Source organism: Myotis lucifugus, unplaced genomic scaffold (genome assembly GCF_000147115.1).
Source record: "Myotis lucifugus unplaced genomic scaffold, Myoluc2.0 scaffold_22, whole genome shotgun sequence".
Classification (NCBI taxonomy): domain Eukaryota; kingdom Metazoa; phylum Chordata; class Mammalia; order Chiroptera; family Vespertilionidae; genus Myotis; species Myotis lucifugus.
The window spans coordinates 6,169,739-6,193,027 of NW_005871070.1; the positions used below are offsets into that span (position 1 = coordinate 6,169,739).

General features: G+C 38.0%; 1 protein-coding gene across 1 annotated transcript in view; it reads right to left on the minus strand.

The window, feature by feature from the left end:
* Positions 1–23,289, minus strand: part of NPAS3 (neuronal PAS domain protein 3) — an 869,596-nt gene that overhangs the window by 579,884 nt on the left and 266,423 nt on the right. Inside the window, 2 exon segments of the mRNA XM_023751473.1 lie at positions 16,137–16,187; positions 16,299–16,543. Coding sequence (XP_023607241.1) covers positions 16,137–16,187; positions 16,299–16,543 — 296 coding nt within the window.

The window sequence follows — 23,289 nt, forward strand, 5'->3', positions numbered from 1 at the left end:
TTTTCACAAAACACAAATTGCCACAGATACCCTTTACCTAGAGTATTTCTCTAATATATAAGAAATGTGATTTTATTAATTTACTTATAAGAGAACATTTTATAAACAATTTTCTGGGACTTGTCATTTTACAAAATGCAGTACCCCTCTACAGGGGGGTACACATACATAAATAGCAGTATAATTGTCACTATAAATCCTTATTAAACTCAGGAAACACTTCAATAACTACTTACAATATGATGAAACAGGTCAACTGAATAATTTTGTAAATGTTTATTCATTAGGAGAGTAAAATAACCTATTTTCGCAATTTCCCACCATCACAGTTAGTACTTTTACATTACTATATGTAAAATGTTAAAATATGAGGGGACAGCACATATAGGCGATTAATTTCTGAGTGCAGCAAAAATACTAATGACTTAATAATACATATAACTCCATTTAATTGAGCATTTTTTGCACCTATACAGAGGAGAAAACATTGGATTACTTTAAAAGCATACAACAGTAACTAAGATCTCAACTCAGAAAGCTTCTTATCAAGTTAGTGAAGCTTCTATCGTCATCTTTGCTCTATGAACACCTTATTGAATGAGACTGTATTAACTGATGTCATTATAAGAATATGATTTTGTATTTTAATAGAGCAGTCTAATTATCTCATGTAAATATCAAGTGTATTGTTGAATAGAAATAAAAGACAGGATTCTATCAGATTTATTCCTCTGCTGTTAAGAGAAGTGTGATGGTTCTTTCCCAAGGGTCTATAATTTTTAAAAAAATTATTTTATTTTCCTAACTCTGTCACTGGAGTCAAAGCAACCAGAGTCTACTGCTGTAGGTTTTGGATAACCAGCGTGAAAAGGTCAGATTTGAGACTAGACGCAGTCTTATCCTAAAAATACTGCATGTAGGTTAAACTACAGAGAATTAACATGTATTAATTTGGCGCTGGTTAAGTAAATGCTTCTGGTATTTCCTTCAGCACTTAAACTCACTTTCAGAGAATGGACTGCTGTAAAAGAATGTAGGCTTATTAAGAGTTTGTTTCCTCAAAGTGCTGAAGGATAGCAAGTTTCTGCTGTAAGGAATCAGAAAACTGCACTTATTTCCTCGGCAGGGGGCTAAAATAAGACCCCAAAGCTTTTTGTTTTTGAGCAAGCATCACAGGTTTGAAAATGAAGAATTTCATCTTATTGTCACACCCTACCTTCCCCTGTTTCAAGGCTGGCTGTGTTTCCTTTACTCAGAATGAAATTTTAGCAGGAGCAGAAGCCAAGTGCTTGAAATGAATGATCAACTTACAATTCCTATGAATCTATTCTTTCATGCTGCTCTGCTTAAAAATAGCATCATAAATGCACATCTGCAAAGACTGTGCAACCCCCCTTCCCTGAATTGTACAAATTATTAGAGTCGTTGACAAAAGATTTTTTTTGTTTAGGGGCTGGTCTGGGCACTCTCTTTGGCAGACTGCCACGTTCCTAGCAGCAGAAATATTGCTTGTAGAAAGCCACATTGTACCAAACAGCTGTTCCGCTAAAACATTGAGCTAGCAACCCAAGAAATGACTGACTTCACATGTGAAGCAAAACTGTTCCCTCCCTTTGTGCTAATTTAGATGAAATCAAAGTACAAACCATTCTCTTCCACGCTGTCTAGTCTTCCCTCCCAATTATAGGCTTTGGTGGGATGTGTGTGAGCCGCGTGCCAAGTGCACACGCCACTCCGCCACTGCCCCCGTGTCTTGCCTGAACTTTGGCTGTTCTACTGAGAAGTGCCCACAATAGTAGCCTCTCTTCTGCTCTAACCCTTCCTATATTCAGCTGTTTGATGTGGAGGGATTTTCTATATACATTAGAATTTCAAAAATTAAAAATACACCTCATTCCAGCCTTTCTTCTATCTCTATGTAGAGCTAAGATACTATAGAGAAGATATAAGAAAACTATATTTGATTCAACTCTTGGTCTATAAGCATGGTGTATGATTCATATTTTCAGTTACTTGAGATTATGGTCAGATAATAGAAATATACACAGGTATTCTGTGCCCTACATGACAGTTGGATATTCTGCTTAAAATACTCTTTTGAAAGAAACAACCATAAGCTTACTTAACATCTGAGGGAACCACAATTCTCCTTAGTGATCACTATGTTTACAGTTTTAACTATATCCTATATAATAAAAGGCTAATATGCAAATTGACCAAATGGTAGAATGACCAATTGCTATGATGCACATTGACCATTAGGGGGAAGACACTCAACACAGGAGCTTCCCGCTGGTGGTCAGTGTGCTCCCATAGGTGAGAGTAGCTGGCGAGAGCAGCGGCAGTCATAGGAGCCTCTCCCGCCTCCACAGCAGCACTAAGGATGTCTGACTGATGGCCAATAAGGAGGGAATATGCAAATAAGCCATCAGTCAGACATCCCCCAAGGGCTCCCAGACTGTGAGAGGGCACAGGCTGTGCTGAGGGACCCTCCCCCTTAGTGCATAAATTTCATGCACCAGGCCTCTAGTTTATCCATAAAAGATTATCTGACACCAATGAGTATCTAAAATAAAGACTCAGAAAAAATATTCATTTGAATATAGAACTTCATAAGATAACTTTATTGGAAAATAATAGAAGACTGTATTTTAAAATTGCCTAATATAAATTCAATAAGCTCACTATGAAAAACTGCAATGTAAAATTCTACTCATCTCTAAGATCCAGTCTAAAGGCTACCTGCTTGGTCTCCCCATTTGCTATTAACCACTGTCGGTGATCATTACTTTGCTTAGACCTCTCTCAACATGAATATCTTACTGTATTATTTTCTGAGAATGTGCATCACTCCCACTCGATTATAAACTCCTAGAGGGTTCAGTTATTTTTTTCTCCTTGCATTCACCCTAGAGACTGGTATAGAATCATGCAATGTAATAAGCATTTAAATACCTAGAGGCTAAATAGGTAAATAAAGTGAAACAATAAATATGACCCATTCCTCTTCTCTAATGGCAAAAACAATTGTTATCCTAAAACCTACTCTAAGATTATATACATAAAGCCAAAATTCTGAGGAGGAAAATGTCAACTATACCCACTGTTTCAATAAATCAGTCTTTTGTTAGGAATACAGCCTATTTTAAGAGTGCTTTTGTCTTCTTATCATCTCAATGAAATACTCACATATTAATAATGTGTAATCAACTTTTATATCTCATTATAGTAAGCATTAAAATAACATTAACTTGCCTTACAATTCCCAAATTCCCTGTGTCATTTAAGAAACACTCTAAAATTCCTGTCACATGATATGAGTTAAGAATTTTTACATGTCAGAATCCCAAAATGTATTTCAAAATAAATACTTCATATTGAACATCTCTTCCTTCTGATTAACATCATTTTTTCAATACAATCTTTCCAGGAAAAAAAAGACTTAATTCTAATGTGCTAAAAACCATAAACAGGGAATTCTAACGTACCTTTGGTTGTTCCAATGTGAACCTAAGCCTCCCAATAGAATCTAGGCTTCCTTCAGTGCAAGGCTTACTCAGGCCCCAAAGTTCCTTTTTCCCCCAAAAGAAAATTGAGCCCAAAGAGATGTTACTTGTACACACAAAGATTTGATCTCAGGAGTGTCCAACTTCGCTGGCCAACACCTTGCTACGAACAAGGCATTCTGAGGACACATTAAAATGACTGGGGCGATTAGCTTACATTGAGTGCATACATTTTTCTGCCTTCATTGGCCTTCTTAACATGAACCACACCTTTATTATGAGTTGTTAGAACTCCCTGCAAGAGTCACCTTTTCTAATCTCAGTAAAGTTACTATTTAACTTTTCCAAAAGCAGATGTTCATATAGCAAAACATTTAGTGACTCACAAGAAGGTTCAATCTGATCGCCTGCCAGGTATAACTCACAAAATAGCATAGACCGAGCAACTTGATACAGATTTTTCTGCAACTTTAGGAGCTCAGTATCCACAGGAGACACAATGAAACCGATATGAGGTCAGGTGTCAGCTAAGCAAACATTACTGCACCACTTTACAAAAGTCCCTGAGTGTGCCCAAAGCGAGGCTGACCTGCATCTACCTCCGTTTTCTTCGTACCTCTAGAATGTACTGCATTTTGCTATGTAATCCTCACGTATCTTTTCAAAATGGAAAATGAGAGCAAGTTTGCTTTTATGCTCAGATTCTGGTAAAAACCTGGATACTATTCATCTATTTTTAATAGAAGAAAGCCAATATTTTAAAGTATTTATATAAAACCCAAACTGTGTACACAGTCTGTTTTCATCATCAGTGCTGATATTCAACGCAGCCTTATTTCCCAAACTGTAAAATTATATATGAATGATGGGCTTTAATTATAAAACATTCCTGAAAAAAAAATTAAGTCTGTAGAGCTGTGGGTAGTTATAACTATGAACTCATGAATTTCAGGGTTCCCCCCCCCAATCTCTTACTACAGTCATATTCACCCTGAAGGAGCACTCACTCAACACCTAGTGATTGACAGATCTCAATGGACAATGGCAGAAGACCACAATAGTGATGTCTTAGTGACTGGGTTTGTTCTTTTAGTAACAACTTTAATTACATTGTGAAAATTAAACTGTACTACATATCTTTACATTATGTACAAATGATTTCAGAGATATGTTCATTTCTACCTACAATTGATTAGTTCCGCTTTGCCAATGCATTCATTCTAATCCTATCTAATAAAGATGGAATATGCAAATTGACCATAACTCCACAACAAAGATGGCAGCACCCACAGCCAGCCAATAAGGAGGGAATATGCAAATTGACACAACAAGACGAGAGGTGGAAGGCGGCTCTGGGCTGGAGCAAAGGTGGAAAGGTGGCTCCAGGCCAGAGCGAAGGAGGAAAGGCAGCTCTGGGCCGGAGTGAAGGCCTATTCTTGCATGAATCTTTGTGCATCGGGCCTCTAGTGCTGTTAATAACATTAGATTCTTGATACACAAATCTCACATTTCTTTCTTCTAAGGATTATTTTGTGATGATTACAGCTATATCATGCCTTACACCAATTGAATAAGAAAGAAAACTAACAAATTATGTCAAAAAACAAATCAAAATAATTATTTAATTGAACTAACCAGTTATTTGATTAGTTAAGTAAAAATGACCAAACAATAGTCCTGTGTAGACAAAGCTTTGATCATGTTTTTCTTTCATAAGATCTTGAAGCTAAAGACGACTATTTAACTTGCCTTAGTTTGGGTCACTTGCTACATTAACTTGAGACAGCAGGCAAAACAATAAGCCAGACAGTGCCAATAACTTTACATGACTGTACATTTCATTTTCAGCAAATATACAATGTAGGAAATAATGTACATCCATGAAAACCTTGTAACATATGCAATTTAGATATGCTGGCCATTATAGTAAAAAGATTATATGAACACACAGCTCTGAAGATGATAAAATAAATACCTGACCAGCCATTCATTGTTATTGCTATGCCTTTAAAACAAACCCAAGACTTAACCTGTTACAGTATAGTAGGGTGGTTCTCAACACAATTGGCTATAAAACTGTACTTAAGTCCTTTCCAGTTCTAATGCTCTTAACAGGGGTTGGCAAAGTACCAGTTGTTTCTATACAACCCATAAGCTAAGATTTTTAAATATTTTAAACAGTTAAAAAATAACGTGTGAGACTATTCTGTGACATGTCATAACTAGATTTAAGCATCTACAAATAAAGTTTTATTGAAATACAGCCATACTCACTCAGTGATGAATTGTCCATGGCTGCTTTTATGCTATAACAACAGACTGAGTAGTTGCAGCAGAGACTAAACGGCCCACACAGGCTAAATTATCTACTATCTGGTTCTTTACAGAAAAAGCTCGCTGACCCCTGTTCTACAGCCCTGCACCCAGTCCTTGTCTTGGCTAACTGACTTCCCTTTTAGGCAACGCTTGACCAGGGTCAGAAGAACAGACAGTATGGCAGTAGCCTTGACTTTTAGTGAAGACAGGAGCGAGAACACCAGGGTGCACCTGTGCTTACCTGATTACTGATAGAACTAGGTAATTTATAAAGTGTTTAAGAAAACGTTACACAGACAGTTGAAGCAATTTTCTTTCTCCCCTATCCTAATTGATATTGTAATTGTCAGTCAATCACATTTCTTATTCAATACAATCAACACGTTATATTGAGCCTATGAGGACTCAACACTGACCAGTAGGAAATGCAGGAAACTGGGACAGAACATGTTTCCATTGGACAGAGGTTTGTTTTCCTTATGTTTCTGTCATTAGAGTAAAGTAGTGCTTTTTCAAAAATAGCCTTGTTATTTTGGAAGAATTTTGGATTATTGGATAGCTGCAAAGTTTCTATAATACTCTTCACCCAGCTTACCCTAATGTTAGCATTTAGGCCTTTTAAAAATATATTATTGCTCTAGTGGCTACAGCATCGGCTCATGGACTGAAGGGTGCTGGGTTTGGCTCTGGTCAAGGGCACGTGCCTCGGTTGCAGGCTCCCTGGCCCGGTGTGTGGGGGGGAGGCAATCATTTGATGTGTCTTTCTCACATCAATGTTTCTCTCTCTCTCTGTCTCCCCTCTCCTCCCCTTCCACTCTCTAAAAATCAATGAAAAAATATCCTCAGGTGAGGATTAGCAAAAAAACATTAAAGAATGATTCTTTTGTTGCATTATAATACCTTAGCTTTTGAGTGGCCTAAAAATGTCTTCTTAATTTGAATACAATGGTAACATTAGATCTAAAATGGGTTGGTCTGTACACATGAGCCATGTATAAGCACATACATTTACGTAAAATGTAAATGGGAAAGGGGGATACCGATGAGCAGCTGAGGACACGTGCTGAACACAGAAATCTCTCTTTATTATGGAGTGAAATGTGCTGAACTGGGATCCCAAAAGCCCTAATTCCAGTCCCACGTCTGTTACTGACTTTGTGTCACTAAACTTTTCTCTATACCATTTTTCTCAACATAATAGCAAGATGATCTGTAAGATCTTTAAACCGAAAATTCTGTCGGCCTTCTTTCCCTGCCCAGGCTCTGACATTCGCAGACATACTATGGACCCAGAGAGGATGTGACAAGTTGCAGTCAATCAGTATTCAAAGCCACATCAGTTTTACAGGTGGAGGTCGCCACATGTTTATTAAGGCACAGCTAAGACTTATGCACAGTATCTAGAAAGCTGTTTCTGAAAATTAAAGCCACAGTGCAATTTCCATCATATAAAGCAGTCAGAGGTGACTCCTTCTTTGCTGTGCCCATGAAATATTGTTATCTGCAGAGTGCTGAAACTATATATTGTGCTTTGCCAGAGGTGATAGGACTAACCGAAGCACGTTAAAGAATTCTAGCCCTAACGAACAGAGCGCATACACATGGAAGTCCTCAGTAAGTGAGTAGAATGTAGTATAATGCAATGCCGCAGGATGCCAGGACGAACATGTTACACTACCAAGAACTGGTAGACGTCTTAAAATAAGTCGGATGTGAAACAGAATGTAAGGATGTTCCCCAAAGTTTGTTGAGAGTAAAAGCAATATCTGAATTTCTAAATTTAAATTGTGTCTGTATCATATATTTGGTATTTGACTTTTTAATTTAAAACTTCATTGTGTGATGTCTTCTTTCCTCTCTTTTATAATGATTGCATATACGGAAATTTTCATAATCAACAGATAAAAGTTTTTAAAAGAAGCCACTTTATCACATATTTTTGACCTAGCACAAGGGAGACACGATACCTTTTCTATAGAGGGTTAATAAGCAAAAGAGAAGGAAAACAGAAATTAGTATAGATTATGTAGAGTTAGAGCAAGCATGTCAAACTCAAAGGCTAACACGGGCGAAATAAACGAGGTTTGTTTATGTGGGCCGCAAGTAAACAAAAGCTTCAATTTTCATAGAAATGTAGGTTTATTTCAATAGAGACATGCTGAATACAAAGGGCTGAAATAAATGAGTAATTGTTAACATAAAATAATAGAACATTTTAATAAAAATTAATATTTTTTCTTGAACATTAACTTACCAGACACTGAGTAACTGCACAAATTAATAAACGTAATGCAAATAAACCTATTTTTCTTGTTCTCCGAAGGTAAAATATTTCCTGTTGCGCACATCAAACAAGTTGGTACAAGACTAATGACATGATGATTGGCTGCTAAAATACTCGCTGCTGGTATTAGTGGAGAGAAATGGTGCGCCTGCACATAAGGCGCCTAAGAAAAATGAATGCAACACGATTATAGTAATCAGTCATTAGTGAACGTTGTAGTTTGATATTAATAATTATGTATAAGAGGACATTGTAAAAATTAAGTTATGAAATTTTTATTAAAATGTTTCTTACAGCCGAAACCGGTTTGGCTCAGTGGAAATATTCATTGTGGGCCGCATGCAGCCCATGGGCCGCGAGTTTGACTTGCTTGATGGGTTGCGGGCACATCCCCAGTAGGAGATGTGCAGGAGGCAGCTGATCGATGTTTCTCTCTCATCGATTGATATTAATAATTATGTATAAGAGGACATTGTAAAAATTAAGTTATGAAATTTTTATTAAAATGTTTCTTACATACCGTTATATTGCCTGGGCCGCAGAAATATTCATTGTGGGCCGCATGCAGCCCATGGGCCGCGAGTTTGACTTGCTTGAGTTAGAGCATGTGGCTTTTGAAATTATTAATCAACAGCTTCAAGAAACCCAATAGTCTCAAGAGAGGCTAATCTGAGACAAGAACTGCAAAATCCTTGGAAAGGAATTGGGGTTCTGAATTAGAGACCAGAATCACTGTCAAAAAGAAAATCCAAACAAGGAAACTGAGGTCTAGAGGGGGCATTATAATTCACATCACAGGGTATATTTAATTTTATCAAAGGCTCTCACCTTCTATCTTTCCCTTTTGTCCTTCACACTTATTTCTCAATGAATGGTAAATACGTCCAAGGCCAGGATTGTGCCTTATACTCTCTGTATATGCCCCCACAGTATTCAGCAGAGCACTCGGAGGATTGACTAAGAGAAGGAACTCAGACATTTGTTGAATGGAACTGAATTTATAAACACAAGACCCTATGGGTTTCTTGAGACTCTTGCTTTTAACTTTCAATTACTCTGCCTGTATGTTACATGAGAGAAACATGTGGGGAAGGGAGACCATTACAGGGCAGGGGCTGGCACTCATCCTCCTAGCTCCTAATCCATACACTGTTTATTTTCCTAATGGTTTCACACTATTCCCATCATTTGTCTTCCATTTATTTTTACTCTTTCTTTCTTCTTCCTAGCCTATAACTTAGACCCACCCTTAGCTCTCATCAGCATCAGCTCTGCTAATGCAACTTGAAGATACAAACCAATTCTATACAATTCAGTTTAAAAACATGATTAGATACTTCTTTCCCTGGGTACTGAACATGGAAATATAAACATGTATAATATGACTCAGGTGGTTCCCTCCAATAGCTCCTAATCGAAGTATAGAAATGGGTATATAAAAATAATTATGAATTCATAATAAAGCAATATAAGACTTATTAGTAATCTATAGAAAAAGTGACTTAACATTTTTGGGAAGAAGAGAAGATCTACATGAGAATATTATATCTGAGTTGGTTTTTAAATGATGAACAGGAGTTCAGCAAACCTGAAAGAAGGAAAAAGGCTGATGATGGCATGGACTAAGGCATAAATGTTCGGTGAGGTATTCACTATTGCCAGAAGAAAAGGAGATGACAGGGGAGAAAAGGACAAATTAATAAATCCTGATCTAGAATACAAAAGGGTACACAGACACCTCTTTGTCCATATTTCCACAAAAATTTCCTTAAGAAATGTTATGGGTGTTTTGGGGGGTTTTCTTTTGGAAGGATCAATTCGTTTATGACAGTATCTGAACATGAGAGGGACATCACAGAAAAAGTCACTGACCTCGCTGAACTCACAGAAGGGCAACCCAAAGGTCATGGTTGTGTGAGTTGATGGCATTCACTAAGCCCCACAGATAGGAGCCTGACGCTAACAGTACACAGAGCTGATGAGAAATGCTCACAGGAAACAGCAGAGGGTTACAGATGGCAACAGAGACGTTGTAGGCATGGAAGCCAGGAATGTGCTTGTGACACAGAGAAGAGATGGGGGGACTGAGCAGCATGCCCTCGAAGGGAAGAGTATGACCCTCTTCAGGGCAGTTCACCAGAGGCCTGGGTGCAACTGTGCAAGCGTAGCAGATGTCCAAACGGAAAGGCACTGGAAGAAGGTGTACATTGGGGTATGGAGGTGTGATCCACCATGATAATTACAATCATGCCAAAGTTCCCCATGACAGCCACAGCACAGAGGCTCACAAAGGGCAGTGCATTCTTGGACCCCATTTGAATCCAAGTATAAAAAACTCTACTTGTGTACAATTTGCCATTTTATAGGAGGAGAGGAGAGGAGAGAAGAGGAGAGGAGAGGAGAGGAGAGGAGAGGAGAGGAGAGGAGAGGAGAGGAGAGGAGAGGAGAGGAGAGGAAAGGGAGAAAAGAAGAAGAAGGAGGAGGAGGAGGAGGAGGAGGAGGAGGAGGAGGAGGAGGAGGAGGGGGAGAAGAAGGCAGGTGAAGGGGAGGGGACTGGGAGGGGAGGAGGATGGGAAGGAGGAGGAGAGGGAGGGGAGAGGGAGGAGGAGGGGAGGAGGGGGAGATTTGCAAACCAAATATCATTCAATGCTTACAGCATTAAATTAAAGTTTAATATATTCCTCCTTTTTATCTGTTTTTTGCACACCACTCGTACACCTCTGCCATCACCATGGAAAGAGCTTTTCCCAAATATCTGGCTGCCCCTTGACTGGGGGGCAGACCTGAGCTAAACTCTCAGCAAGGAGGCAAGCCCAGCCAGACTGTGGTGAGAAGTAGAACCACCCAGGTCTTCCCAGTCTAGATCTGCCAAGCCACAGACTAACTCCAGCTACAGGAGGAGTAAAGTTCTGTGGCAGGCTACTGAGATGTGGAAACTGCTTGTAGCCCTGGCTGGGTCGTCACATGCTCTCAGCCATCACTCTCACAGGTATCCTTTCCTTGAGTCAGTGTTTGGAGTTGAGGTAATTCTGGATGCTCAACAGTGCCCAACGCACTGAACACACGGGGACCCATCAAACTGTTTGTCAGTGGCATGTAGCAAAAAACCAGCAATGCTTTCTAGTATTCTTCATGCTGAAGGTGGACTACAGTATCCCTTTGTAGAAATCTAAGGTTTTGCTGATAAAAGGTGAAACTTCACAGAATTAGAGTCTCAGACACTTACTCTGCCACCCTTAAGACCCACATTTGTCAGAAAGCCCTTCCCGCCCCGTGTCAGAAACGACGATCCCACGAACGTGTGGTGCTGTAAGCATTGCTTGTTCAAACACGATGTACAATAAAAGTAAACGGTAAGTTCGTAATTAACTTCTTCCAGAAGGCATAACTTCACTAGAAAGATCTGAAAAAACCTTTCTCGTAAGCAAACCTAAAAAAAGGCAATTATATTGCATCAGATGCTAACACCTGGCACTGGCTACCGGAACAAGCAGAAAGGAACACGAGCAGCTCAGATTTTGGATTCTTCCATTTCCATTTGGGGCCACCACTGACTTTGGATGGAGGCCAAAGGAACTGGAGACTAGAGCAGAGAGTCAGGCCCTCTGTGTACTGAGAGTGACAGCGGTGAGAATAGGAACCAAGCAAGAAGCAAGTCTCCACCTCCGGTCCTACTCCCCTCGCCCTACAGGGAACTTCTGTTCAGAACCAAGGGTTCATCCTGAGCTCTACCATTTGCCTGCGTAACAACAACAACAAAAAGAATCACACAAGCTGACATACATGCCATGTTCTGAGTCTAAGACCTTCATTTCACGTTTTCTTTCTTTTAAAAAAATCTTTATTGTTGAAACTATTACATATGTACCCTTCCCCCCTCCCCCTCACTGACCCCTTCTATCCTGCTCCTGCCCCCACCCCAGGCCTTCACCACACTATTGTCTGTGTCCCATGGGGTTAGCATATATGCACACAAAGTTCTTTGGTTTAATCTCTTCCTACCACCCACCCAGACCCGCCTTCTCTCTGAGATAATCAGGAATAAGATACTTGATCTCAACACGAATGTCACCCGGCAGACATAAATGCACACAGTAAAATGCCATAACAGAGGCTGGAAGACCTTAGAGCTGCTGAGACCAAGAAGACCTCCAACTTGGATAGTCTTGGAATCTCTACCTTCTATGGAAGCAGAACCATTTTTTTAAAAAATGCTATCTAAGTTTGGGACAACCATTACAGTAATTTAGTGTTACTCTGAAGAATGTCCTATACTCACTTACCCTACATGACTATTGTTAAGAGACCCATTAAAAATCATTGCTTAAGTAACAGTCTAGTCTTTAGCTACAGAGAGATCATGTGTTGCTTAAATAAAAACTACAGAAAAAATCTACCAGTTAATTCAAAATACATGCCTGAAAATAGGGAAGAGAAATTCTATGGAAATAGTAAAGCTCTTTCCTAATGTGCTCAGGTGATTTTAAGCACCAACTGTCTTGCATATTTTGCAACTGTTTCCTTCCAAAAGCTAAAAATGTCTTGTACTTTACAGACAGTATTTTAGCATTGTTGCCTGTCACACACATAGGCAAACTGTTCAAAAGCTTCAATGTTGAAATTAAAATAAAACGTATGCCTAGAGTGGTAAATATTCCTGAATTGATAGAGTTGCAGCAGATAGACTCCAAAAATTGACTGAAGTCTGAGATATTAGAAAGACGAAAAATTTATCTAGTTTTAGCAAATGTCAAATCAGCAGCTATTGCTTTTAAGATTAATAAAAGATATAATGGTTTCCAGATAGCCTCTAAATAGAGATTACTATGAATGGGGAAGTGATTTACCAACAGTCATCACAATGAGATTTCTTTAAAGGTTACAATCATCAGTTATTTAGCTGAAACACTGCTGAGAATGCCTGGTCATTTCTTGAATAATGCATTATATTCATTGTAGATTTGATCTGTATTATAGCAATACAGATATTTCTAAAATAATGGAAAAAACTATCTGTTACCTTCCAATTGCTTAACATATCATTTCCACGAAGTAATTGACTCAGAACATATTACACACTGTCACCTGGGTGTTCTTTCTGCAAGCATAACTTGTAAATAATCTGTACACAATGGGCATCACAAAAAAAACTCATCAACCTTTATAGACTTTTAAGAAAAGATGAGATGAACAGGGCAGAGTGAAGGACCTTTCTGAAGCAGTAAATTAAAATGATTAAATGTCTATATAGTTGGGGTGACAAATTTAAGCTCTGAAATTTAATTATTAACATGGATAACTCACCACATTTTTTAAAATGTGGCCTACGATGTGTAAGTCCTTCTCATATAAATTTCCAAATGCCTTTAGGTTTACTCAAGAGACTGCTTGGAGAAGCATCAAGTATAATGTGTATTGTTTTATTGTTGGATTATGAACTGCACTTCCCAAGATGCTACAGGCTATTTATATAAGCTGGTTTATCCATATGAACTTCTTCAAGGGCACAACATAGAAGACCTTAATAAATTAAAACGAGTTTCTTTGATGTGGTTCCATGAATCTTTGATCAGTATGAGTAGCAGGTTTGCATTAAAGAACTAGAGTAAAGCAATAAAATATACATATACTGTGTACCAGTTTATAGAAAGTGCCCATTGCATTTTTCATTCCTCCCAACTTCTGAGAATCGGGGTAAGTAGTACAGAGCCACTATGCTCACAACTACAGCTTTAGCCTCTCACCGGTTTACTAATAGTGGGAACAACATGTTACAACATGGATTCTCTGCCAAAAGCCGATGGAAAGTTTACAATAATAAAATCTGTGATCTCCTTCCAGGCTCCTAAACATCCATCCCAGCCTCCTTGTTTTTCTCACTGACATCGCCATGTCCTTCCTCAGACTGAAACCCATGAGGGCAGAGACCATGTCTGCTCGCCCCGCCCCTCCATCTTTATCACAATAAGTAGTGAGAGAGTTGAGTTGATTGAAGGCCACAAAGCCCAAATGAATTAGTCACACTCTGAAACTGAAAGAATTCTCACCTGGAATTTTTGAAGATGGTGATACAAATTAAGTATCATCTTTGGAAATGAATGTGATATGATAGAAGAACACTTAGACAGAAAGGCAAAAAAAAAAAGGAATTCTAGTTTTAGATCTGTGAACACTCAACTGTAAACCCTTTCTACATCATTCCCCTCACCTGTAAAATGAAGGCATGGTTCTATGTGCCCTATAATTCTGAATCTCTAAAAGGCCATGATTCCAAGAGTAAGCAGGGCTATCACAAAATAGAAGAATGGACAGACAAGGGAACCATTGGATTTTTCTACTTTGGTAGCTACTGCCACCACAAAAAAAACCCTATAAACTACTTCAAAGAAAAATGGAAATAAAGGAGAAGATGATTATCCTAAACAACTTAATATAAGTCCACTCCCTCAAGCAACATATTTAAAATTTAATAATAACATTTTGTACATTGTGTGATTTAAAAGCTTTTGCACTTATCCTTCCATCTTGCATGATTTGGAATAAACATGAAGACAGCCTACTGACTAAGCTCTTCTGTATACAGTAAATACTTACCAGGATTACTATATTCCCGGTCTTCAGCCTGGGAAAGTTCCCTACAACTTTAGCCTCTGGAACATGGACTGTTGTGTGGCCAAGTTGACACCTACATTCTCAGGTCAGAGGGCTGTGAAAGGACAGCATAGATGTGCCTTGGCTGGTTTGTTCTCTGCTGTCTTAACCTCACATCTTGCCCTTGAGAGCTATTGTATTGTATGTTCTGCTCAAGCTTTGAACATCAGTCTTACATTCTAGAGCCGGAGTCTGGCAACTATGGCTTGTGAGCCAATCGGGTGGCAGCTGCCTGCGTTGTAAGCACAGTTTCATAGGCCACAGCCACGCCCTGTTGTCTATGGCTGAATTCATGCTGCTATGGCAGAGTTGAGTTAATCCCCAATGTCTAAAATATGTACTATAGGGCCCTTTACAGAGCATGTTTGCCAACCCCTGCTCTAGAGGAAAATAACACGTTGCAATTTAAACTCTAATTGTCCTTCTCTCCTAAGCATAAGAAACACAAACCCTAAGTAGTGATGGCAAAGAGAGGAACGGATTGACACATGCACATGCACAAAGATGGTTACACCTCTGAGCACAGGACTGTACACAGCACTGCTTCTGACCCTCATTTTAATGTAAGTCCTCTAAGGGTTACACTCCCCACTGTCCCCTTTCCTACAACAGCCAAGAACGCGGACCCTCTCCGAAGGTAGCTGTCAAGGTGTCACCACTAACTAAAGAATCTGATTCCTCCCTGAGAGAAGGTTGCCTGAAATTCTGCCAAACATCTAGTTTTATCCCACACTCATCAAGGGTCTAGAAACTACGTTAGGCACAAGAAACTAGGAGATCCCTAAAGTCCTATGCTTTGAATGACACGCCCTTGAAGTTAGAAAAATCAATGACCAACACCACATATGCATTGAAAAACATATGCATACATACTAAATTACTAGAAATGCCATACATTTTTAGGAGTTACAGGAGCACACAAGAAATACCTCTCTTAATTTCCAGAGTGAAGAAGGCCTAAAATTTTAAAATAATGATTTAAGGGTAACTGCACCAAGATTTGGAGGACAAGTACATGTTTATATTTGCAACTTCTAGGCAATATGTATAGAGACTTGAAACATTAATACATTTCTTGTATTTTTTTATTAATCAATAAAATCATTGCTCAAAATGCCTGCTACAGTTGGACTCTGTTTACTTCTTTTCTTTGGTGACTAAAGACAGAAAATATTAGCTCCACCCATTAGCAATATTCTCATACTCCACCCATCAATAAAAATTTTCATGTATTAACATAACTTATATTAAACCCAGGAAGCACTTTAACGTAAGTCATTTCATTCCCATTTCTCCGAAACCTTATATAAAGTGATAGAATACTTTAGGCTGACAAATTTTTTTGAAAAGAAAATAGAAATAGAAGAGGTTCATTTCACCTTCACACGGTGTCTTTCTCATGCAGAGTTCAGATTTCCACATTTGTATCCCTTTAAAGGATTTGATATGCAGGAAAAGAAGAAAGGATGATGGTAAACATTTCATCTTAAAGACAGCTACAGACCACCATATGCCACAATGACCAGAGGCTTAAAACCTACCTTTTACAGATGTGTTTGGGGGTGGGCCTTCCATTCGCAAGTTCCATGGAGGGTCCCCCTGGTTAGCAAAGTCCCTCATTTTCAGATAGCTAATTGTAAGTCGAATGATGGACGCCTTGTCCAGCTGGCTCGTGATGGCTGCAGGAAGAGGCAATAACTTGGCCAATTCATAGAACTCAAAATTTTCTTTTCCCCGGCGGGAGCGTGCAGCGTCTCGGGATTTCTCCTTTCTCAATGCTTGTAAACTGAAACCAAAGAAGTGACAAAGTACTGTTTAGAACATATGATTTTCTCATCAGATAGAAACTGCTTTCTTTTTACTTCCCCTTTCCCAGCAAAAAGCTACCAAAATCTTCTTCAAAATCCCATGGGCCATGGCAAAATACCTTCCAGACAATGTCCACTAAAACCATAAATTCTACCTCTGGACTTGTATGTCATGAACTCAAGTGCAATGAGTAAAAAGCATTTGCTTGGTAGGGTTTTCCCCCTCAATTGACCATGCAGTAACATACATTCCTTGTTTCTGAAACATACGATTTACAGGTGATACTTGATCTTTTCAGCTATAAGCAATTTAAAAGATTGGGCTTGTAGATATCTATTCTCAGATATCTATCATATCTATTCTCAAGCTGGCTTTGTCCATTTAACTATTATTCTGATGGGATTATAAGCCATCAAAAGGATGCATTTAAAACCATTATTGCAGTTATCATCTCAGAGGAAAAGGAAAATACAAAAACAATTCACAGAATCAACAAATAAAATGTTGATGTTCTTCCAGCACTCAGTACGGATCAAGACCTCAGTCAGATAAAGAAAACATCCTATTGAAGAGGAAGATTTCCATGTAACTTTATAAATGTGCTGGTAATTAGTTGATAAGAGAATACTTTCATTCTTTTATCAATGGACATACACTAATGAATGGATAGATTCCCTAAATTACTAGAGGATAAAACACATTGCCCAGAAAAGTCAAACTTTATGATAATATAAATTTAATGTTGAAAGACAAAAAGCCCTGTCTGGGTTATTAAAATTTATAAACATTATAGACATATTACTTCACAGAAGAGGCAACAGGTGGGATCCAGCATTTTTCTTTAACTATTCATGTGCATTTCTGTTTGAAGTTTGCTCACATTGCTGAGGGCAGAAGCTGGCACCACTGAAGTTGCCTCTGAGCATCTGACAGGAAAATTCCACCTACTCTGAATTGCTCTGTTTTGTGTCTGACAAGAAATAAACTCAAAATCAGACACCGGAGATAGGTAATTGGGCAATATTTACAGTATCCAGATACTATTAAAATCATTTACAGGTATCCATTTTATTGAACTCTGAGGACATTTTAAATCTTTGAGTCTAGCATGCTGGCTTTCCCTTATAAAATAGTGAGAATGAGAAACAAGGAAGGGAGACCAGAGGAATAAATCAAAGTGAGTTTAAAGTTGTGGCTCCCATCCCTATTAGTAGAATATGGACAATAACATTCCAGGTCACATTAGTGTATACCTTATATTGTTCCTGGTGTAAACATTGTATTCAGGGTAGACACCCAAACTATCTTATTAAATATCTATGTAATTTAAGTAATGCCATAATGTTCTGGTCTAATGTCCCAAATTATTTCATGTTTACTCTATTAATAAAATATTCTGAATTAGCTAGCTAATATAATTCTCAGAACTGGACAAGTTACTGCTATCATTTTCAGTCTCAGCAGTCTTAGGTGACAAACCTTTGTCTCTTCATATCTCAGGTGGTAACTCAGGCAGAAACCTCCTTAATTTACAAGGAAAAGACTTGTTTTGCCACTTATATCCCAATATCTTAGCTGGCCTCCATTCAATTCTATAAATGATCAATTTTGGCTTGTTGAAAATCTATAATAATAAAAGTGTAATATGCTAATTAGACCAGATGTCCTTCCGGATGATCTTCCGAACGAAGCCAGGGCTGCAGCCACAGGATCGAGGCAGCTGCCAGGGCTGCGAAGGGCTACTCTTGCACGTATTTTGTGCATTGGGCCTCTATTTATGTAAATAAAGTGAGAGGATCCTTAAAATATGACCAAGTATAAATCTAACCAAGATCCAGGTTAACATCTTAAGATAAAAGAATGAGACATATCCCTCTCTATAATACAAGCAATCTACCTAACACCATTTAAGTCATCTGTGCCAAAAAACTCTCTTTTCACATGTTTCTCTACCACTTATGGAGTGCAGTGGTTCAAGTTCAGTGCTCTGTTCTCTTTATATGCTTGTAATTGAATACTACTCCAGAAGGTGGGCTGAACTCACAACTTTTTTTTAGTCCAATAAGTGACTATGATGGAGCTCTGGAGCAGAGGTTGCAAACTCAAGGGCTCACAGGGTTAAGGCAGGGAACAGCAATGAGTGAAGAGGCCTGGAGGACAGCAGTGCAGGCAAAGGGTGGCACACACTTCCAGCTAACTACAGCTTTGGTGGCAGGCAGGCCTGGTGTTGCCAGAGTTCTGGTTTTTCTATTTCTAAAGAACAAAAACTAAACTTTTACATGGCATTTCAAATTTTATGTTATGTTTTAATTTTGTGTTAGCTAATTAAAGTTCTAAAAATCACACAAGCCCATTAAAATATGTCATTTGGTCAACAATGGAGCAGGGGTGCATTTTTATAACTGGGTAATAATTTGGGAGACCACTTTTGAAGGTAGTTTTAGTGGATGATATATATGATTTTCCTTTAGACATGTCACTCAAATGATCACAAATGGACTCATTTGTTACCTAATTAATATTACTAATATTCATGCTAGGAATTTCTCTATTCACCTGAAGCAACGAGGGGATGAGGCAATTAACTCTGAAATTGATATTAATGCATAAGCTTATCAATAAACTAAAGAAAAAAATAATCCTATGGGGAGGAAAGCTCAAGAGCACAGGAAGCAACCCAATGGGCTCCAAAGCCTAGCAGAGGGGAATGGGAATATGTGGACACGAATGCCTTTTAGCATTCTGCTCAATACTGCCCTGACACCTGACTGTTCTGAAACAGCACTGAGCACAACTTCCTCTATGTGTTCCTGTTCCACTTTCTGTTGTCTTTCTGCGCCCCCCCCCCTCCTTTTTTACACTAGCACACACTGTTACCCCACTGGAGTAATCTTCTTGGCCATAAACTCAATAACAAAGGGTTTCCATGACTCCCACATCACATCATTATGCAGACACCATAGTTCAGAAGAATTTCAGAATGATAACACTGTGTCTGTAATAAGTAGTAATTGGTTTTGAGGGTAACAGCAATAAAATATAGTCAAAGGATTATAGAGGTTATAGAGATGCTGACAAAAATAGATGAAGCTAAGGACCTTAACACAACAACACAGATTGAGGATTAATCTTTTTTTCTGCTTTTGTGAAGTAGAGCCTAGTTATGAGCAATTCTCAAATTGAATTAAGGACTACATTAAAACCTAAAATAAACTTAGTATTTATACATTCTGTTCTAAACCAAAAAAGTATTTATAGAATACTAAAGAAAGGATGGCTTATTTGTACGTGAGCAAAATGTTTGATCTCTGCCGTTTAAAATATGATTAGGCTTCAGAGTCACTATAAGTACTCCCTGGGCCCAAACTCCCCACTGCTGATGCTCATGTAGGAAGAAGAGACCACCTTATTCCTAAGCAAATCAAAATGCCAGCGCTCTTTGATGAGGATATTATCAACCTCACCAGCACTACCACCAACTAAAAACCAAAAAATCAACAGCCACTTCAAAAGGGAGACATGTAGATATGTAGATATGTACAGATTGAGATAAATAAAAGTTGGAAGTCCTATATGAAGTTATATGTATGTATACATGTATATTTGGGGGAAGATAGTAAATGATTTTCAGATTATCCTTAGGGACCCCATCTCCCCAACTAAAAGGGTAATGATCTAGTGCAGTCGTGGGCAAACTACAGCCCGCGGGCCGGATCCGGCCCGTTTGAAATGAATAAAACTAAAAAAAAAAAAAAAAGACCATACCCTTTTATGTAATGATGTTTACTTTGAATTTATATTAGTTCACACAAACACTCCATCCATGCTTTTGTTCTGGCCCTCCGGTCCAGTTTAAGAACCCATTGTGGCCCTCGAGTCAAAAAGTTTGCCCACCTCTGATCTAGTATCTTGAATTTCTCCTAAGCCTTATTAAGTTAAATTTTCCCCTTCTTCTTGTCATTGATGTTGCCAGAATTCATTTATTATAAACAAGTATCTCTGGTTCCAATAATATTATTTAATCTATGTTTCTTCTCAACACCTTGAAAGAATTTGTACAAGTTTCTAAAGCTATACCTTATGCACAGATAACAAACAATCATAAACTTTTACTAGTAATGACAGTGCACATTAAATGAAAAGTGATTTTTTAAATCCTTTTATGACTCTTAAATCCCTTTGGCAAGTTGTGTATTTTGTGCAAGGACTCCTGGTGAAGGAGTTAAAGACACATGTTGGGCATTTGCAACCATTATGATTCTAAGTCCAAAGTTGAGCCTTAATTTTATCATTTTATAAAATGAGGATGACAAATAGGGCATTTTTGGCAAATCCCCTGAGAGTTAGCTATAAAGTAGTAAACGTCTTGGACAGTTCTAGATTTTAACAATTAAGATAGTTCATGAATTCTAAATGTGGTAGAGTCCACTTTAGAATTTCACAACAGAGAAGAATTTTAAGAAACTGGAAAGCTCAGAAATGCCCAAAGTAAAGCCAACCCATCCTTAAACTTGGAGTGGAAGCTCTGTAGCCAGATTGTGGACCTTCACATCACCAGACAGTTACTCGCTGGGCAACCTTGGGTAGGCCTCTCAACCTTTTTAGGCCTCAATTTCCTCATCTGGAAAATGGACATTTTAATAGTATCTACTTCATAATATTCCTGAGAGGAATAACTGAGCTAATCTGTGCAAATTGCTAAATTTCTACCATATTGCAAATATTACATAAGCAGTAACTCTGATTATAATAGATATAAAACTTATATGGGGAAAAAAGCCCAACTGTTTTAATCCTAGTACCACATCTGATTACCACCCTATTTCTCCATAATTCTATATAACTTTTTTAACCAAGCTTCTTATCTATCATGTTTGACTACATTTTCTATAATTCCGAATACCTGTTTGCTTTCCTCATTGTCCTCTCAGACTCCTTTCTCTACTGCCACTTACGTATGACCTTCATTTTAGTAAATTTAATTTCCCATGTAGTGACAGTAAAAGTCAAACCAAGGAAAATAAAGTCAGAGGCCTAACTTCTGCTTGATGACAACATTAAAACTGCCTCTTTTTTTTTTAAAGTCCTACGTGTTCTAATAGTGATTATCATCAAGTCCTGTCTGACACCTTTTTCAGTGTCTTCCATGACAGCAGAAGGTAGACGTTAAGTGCATGGACTGTGGAGCCAACTTCCTGTATTTAAATCCTGGCTCTATAACTTTCTAATTATGTAAATATGATAAAATTACTTAACTTATTTTGTCTCAGTTATTCTCATCTGTGAAATGGGATGATAATGCTATCTGCTTCCTAAGATTATTATTGGAATTAAACTTATTTGTTGCAAAACATTTACAATTGTGCCTGGCACATAGTAACACTATATAAGATGTGTTTAACAAAAAAATCTTAGCTCATCTCACAATGATACTTCTATGCTTTGAGGTCGACAATGTTCATTTATAATGTACACTCTGTTCTCACCAATATGATTCCTATTCACTGGTTCTGACATATAACATTAGGTTCCTAAGTGAAGTAAAATTCTGTTATTTCAGAGATTTTGATTTTTCATCCTAGTCCTCTTTATGCCTATAGTCTATATGTTGTATACTGGAGCTGCACTTAATGAGTTGTTCAAATAAAAAAATGTTTCCTTAATAACAGATGAAAGATTTAAAAATAAATAAATGATTTTCTGTTCTAGGAAAGGTGGCTGTTTTTAGTTTGCTAAAGTTGAAAAAACTGGCATTCAGTTGCAAAACAAGAAATTTTGTTTATACATAAAAATTAATATTCAAACAGGTGCTAAGTCCAAAAGCTTGCGACTTCTATGGAAGACTTCAAATCTGCAATGACAATTATTATGTAGAAAGGGTATATGCGTACTCCTAATGGAAAGATAATCTTTCAAAATATCTTCCAAAACATCACAAATCTTAAAGTTCTCCTTGTTGGTAGGCAAGGCAACAACCCCAGGACCATGGAGAGCTCACACAGCACTTCTGTTGGTGGGAAAGTATGGGAATGCAGCAAGCAGCATTTGCTGCTTAGGTCTCCACACTGGGGGCAAGGCTGAGTCATGAAATAGTACTTGTGCTGAAATTAGCAAAACATTTTTTAAGGTATAAAAAATTAAACAGGTACAGCCACAATCACCAAACCAATATTATGAAATTGACCCACAGTTTGCAATCTCTCTGAAGCTGCCATAGAACTGGATAAGGATGCTACTTGTCCAGGATGGAAAAAAAAAAGACAACTTTGTACTTGCTGAGTCATTACATTAAGAGAGGTAGGCTATCCTTTGTGGCTGATCAAATTTAGCTTTGCAAAATTGATTACTTTGGTTTCTTTCTTTACAGAAGTGGTTATGATAATTATGGAAATAATATGGCTGAGATCTACAGAACATGATAAAGGGAAAATAATATTTATCACAGAGAAACAACTTAATGGTTCTTCCTCTCATATGACGTCTTCACAATCAGATTTATCATTTTTATAACTTATATTTGTGGGACTGCTTCTGATATAGACATAATTGATACACACTATCTCTACATGAAAATCCTCTAAGCCTCAATTTTAACACTGACATGTAAACTTTTAGAATACAATAACTAGTCCTTATTAAAGAACATGGCAGGTTTGAGGCATCTAACGATCAGGAAAAGGAAAGGTAGGGTCAGAACCACTTTAAAATTTTACCTTTTAAAAG